General features: G+C 39.2%; 2 protein-coding genes across 3 annotated transcripts in view; one reads left to right on the top strand and one right to left on the bottom strand.

The window, feature by feature from the left end:
* LOC107742465 (E3 ubiquitin-protein ligase BRE1A-like) overlaps positions 1-3,353 on the top strand; it is a 21,232-nt gene that overhangs the window by 6,274 nt on the left and 11,605 nt on the right. For both annotated transcript variants that reach the window (XM_016555435.1, XM_016555442.1), the window contains exons 9-11: positions 496-570; positions 1,134-1,253; positions 1,725-1,904. In XM_016555435.1, the coding sequence (XP_016410921.1) occupies positions 496-570; positions 1,134-1,253; positions 1,725-1,904 (375 nt within the window). The remainder of the gene's footprint in view (positions 1-495; positions 571-1,133; positions 1,254-1,724; positions 1,905-3,353) is intronic.
* Positions 1-3,353, bottom strand: part of LOC107742480 (fructose-bisphosphate aldolase B) — a 17,360-nt gene that overhangs the window by 12,065 nt on the left and 1,942 nt on the right. The gene's annotated exons all lie outside the window — the stretch shown is intronic.

The following is a 3,353-nucleotide window of genomic DNA, read 5'->3' as shown; positions in this document are numbered from 1 at the left end:
CTTTGCAATGATTTGTATCGTGAAAAGCGCTGTACAAATAAACTTGACTTGACTTGACACACGCACACACACACACTCACCCACACACACTCACACTCACACTCACACACACACACACACACACACACACCCACCCCCGGAGCAGTGGGCAGCCAGCCATTTAGGGGTTCGGTGCTTTGCTCAAGGGACCTCAGTCGTGGGTATTTAGTCTTTGATTTAGGCTACTTGTTATGGATAATACAGGCTTTTATTAATTACCTATATTAATGTCAGTGACCAGTAATGTAGTGAATGTTACTGCAATAATAGCAAATGACAGTGGTTTAAAAACAAAAAAACACTGGGATATTTCAAAGTTCTCTTGAGGGTGAACTTGCATTCTGTTTTATGTTGTCTCTGATAGACATTTGTAATTTGTAAAACCAAGATATAGTATTTTTCTTGTTTTACAATGTGGTAGAACTGATAGATATTGTGCTCTTCCATCATAACCAGGTGAACAGTAAAGGTTATAAGGTGTATGGCGAAGCAAGCAGTGTATGTGGAACCATCACCATCAACAAAAGAAAGGTAAACGACCAGTCATATAAACATTTAGTGTCAATATTTGCACTTGGTGTCAGTGAATCTCACTGTAAACGTGAAGTAAGCAGCTATTTGCACACTGTATGATCCTTCCGTTGAGTATTGGGACTTGCAGGTGCATCATATATATATTCAGCTCTAGCAAGTGTAATCTACCATTCAAAAGTTTGGAGTCTTTAAGGTTTTTAATTGTATTTGAAAGAAGTCTCTTATGCTCACCAAAGCTGCATTTATTTGATCAAAAATAGAGTAAAAACACCATAAGTCTCTTTTTGATCAATTAAGTCTCTTTTGATCAATTTAGTGGAATGTAGTTCTTTGTTAATTTCTGTCAATAAATAAATATCTTTACCCCAAAGTTATGAATGGTAATGTTAGTGTATCTTTAATATTTGCTAGCCTGCTCAAACATATGTTGTTGACATTGGTAGAGCCTTGGCAAAATGATTAGAAAATGTTGCTATATAAAATGTTTTGTTTTGAACCTGAACACTGTCTTAACATTGAATCACAATATGCTATTAAATCTCTTTTTCATCTCTTGTTAGTTTGAGGAGATGAACAGTGAGTTGGAGCAGAACAGAGAGCTGGCAGATAATCGGCTCGGTGAGCTCCAGAAGCTCCAGCAGGACCTGCAGACGGTTTACCAGGAGAACAATAACATGAAGGTAAAGCCCTCGAGACCACATACACCATTACCTTGTTAGATCCATCTTATGCTTATTGTGTGAGTATTGCCTCCTGTTCAGGCAATACCAGATTAAATCTGATATTTAGAGGCAGTCAACTGTTCAGCTCTTCGGAGTGAAAAATTACAAACCCCACACATTCATATCTTGTCCTTGAAAGAAAGCTCCTTATCAGCTAACACTTGAAGACCCAGATACTCTGGAACAGAGTGAATCACTCCTTTAGTATCAGTGGGATTTACTGCAGCTTCCCTGAATGAAAAAAAAAAAAACATTATAAATAACAAAGCATTATTAAAAATAAATGTGAACTGGAATGGAAACTGTTGATGTGAAATGAATAGCAATTTAATGCAGTATTGTAAACCATAAAAGTGCACTTTATATGAATAATGCTATTAGAATGATTCAGATTCATTAATAAGGCATGCATTGTTGTCTCTCTGTCAGGTGGAGCTGTTGTCCAGGGCTGAGGAGGTGGCCAGAGAGAGCGCTGAGTATCACTGTCTGCAGTCTCAGTTCTCTGTGCTCTATAATGAATCACTGGTGCTGAAATCTCAGATGGACGAGACCAAAGCTCGACTCAACACGACCAGGAACGCCCGCCTGCGCCAGCTGGACCACATGGAGGTACATGGAGTGATGATGATGTCAATGAACAGTGAATTAAATGATGTTTGAGGATGCTGCAGGCTCAAATCCAAGTAGATGTTGGTTGTCTGTAGGGCTGGGCAAAAAATCTAATGCGATTTTCATGCGAATCTCGTCAGTAAAGCCGCTTCTGGTGATTAGTAGTAAATCTCAAGCACGTGCTTTCAGATGGAGCGGCATTTACTACACAGAGCCGTAGTTCACTGACAAGCTACACAAAATCGCGTTCAAAATCGCATGCGATTCATTCCCCTCAATAATGGGTCACAGTTTGCTGATGTTATTGTCAAGTCAAGTCTCCTTTATTTATATAGCGCTTTATTGTGTTAAAGTAGCTTTACAGTGTCAAACAGTCAAAACCATCAGTGTATCAGTTAAAGGGGTCCTATTGTGCTCTTTTACAAAGTCTTGATTTTGTTTTGGGGTGTACTAGAACATGCTCTCATGCTTGGTGGTTCGAAAAACGCATAATTTTTCACATAACAACCCTCTACATTGCGAGTAAATCACTCGCATATGCGACTAAATCTTACTCTGGGCGACTAAATAATATCTAACATTAGCCATTGGCTAATAAATTCTTAGATTTTACTCGCCAGTATGTGTGTGAGAGGTGTTCAACACAGATTTTCACTCGATAAACACGCTGACTGAGCGCTTGAGTTTCGCTCTCCGTCAAGCGATCTGTACTATTTGGATGCGCTCAATGGATCATGTCATGTACTCAATGGATGCGCAGTATGTAGCACGCAGCGCACCTGTATTTGACGTACCGTAAACTAGTGTGAAGGCGCACGACTCGCCGTCGCTTTACTGATAGCGCTGTGTTTCTCACACATGCAAAGAGAGAGAACGAGAGTCTTGCATACCACGCTGAATCCACGCGCTACATGTAAACCATATTCTTTGTTGTATTTTCCTGTCAAAATAACAGAGTTCATTTAGAATTATTCAGCTTTTAAGAACAAGCAGAAGATATGCCGGTTTCTCGGCAGTGGACGGAGCTAATGCGCGAACAGCTCTCGTTGGCTGGCACTCATCGATTACCATCCCCGTTTTGATTTCAGCAAATCAGTTCGAGCGAACGCTGACAACGTGATTAATATTCATGAACCCAGCAGATAATAATAGTAGTAGTAGTAGTAGGCCTAGTATCTTTTAATAATAATTACTATTACCTATGACCAACAATATCTTAAACACCACCACCAGTCCTAAGTTCAGTTAAAATGACAAATATGCATTCATTCATGGTTACCAAGTTTTAGTTCTAATCACTAGTTCTATCATTAAATAGTGCTTAATTATCATAATATCATAATATAATGCTTGATTGGCTGAAGTTAAGAGTGCACATTCAGTTATTTAAGAAGCTGTTCCATTTTACAAAGATAAGCTGATTGGGTGGAATCATGTGTGTGTGTGTAC

Source organism: Sinocyclocheilus rhinocerous, unplaced genomic scaffold (assembly GCF_001515625.1).
Source record: "Sinocyclocheilus rhinocerous isolate Xijiao unplaced genomic scaffold, SAMN03320098_v1.1 scaffold70, whole genome shotgun sequence".
Taxonomy (NCBI): domain Eukaryota; kingdom Metazoa; phylum Chordata; class Actinopteri; order Cypriniformes; family Cyprinidae; genus Sinocyclocheilus; species Sinocyclocheilus rhinocerous.
Note: the sequence above shows the minus strand (reverse complement) of the source record. Positions and strands in the feature narration are given on the sequence as shown.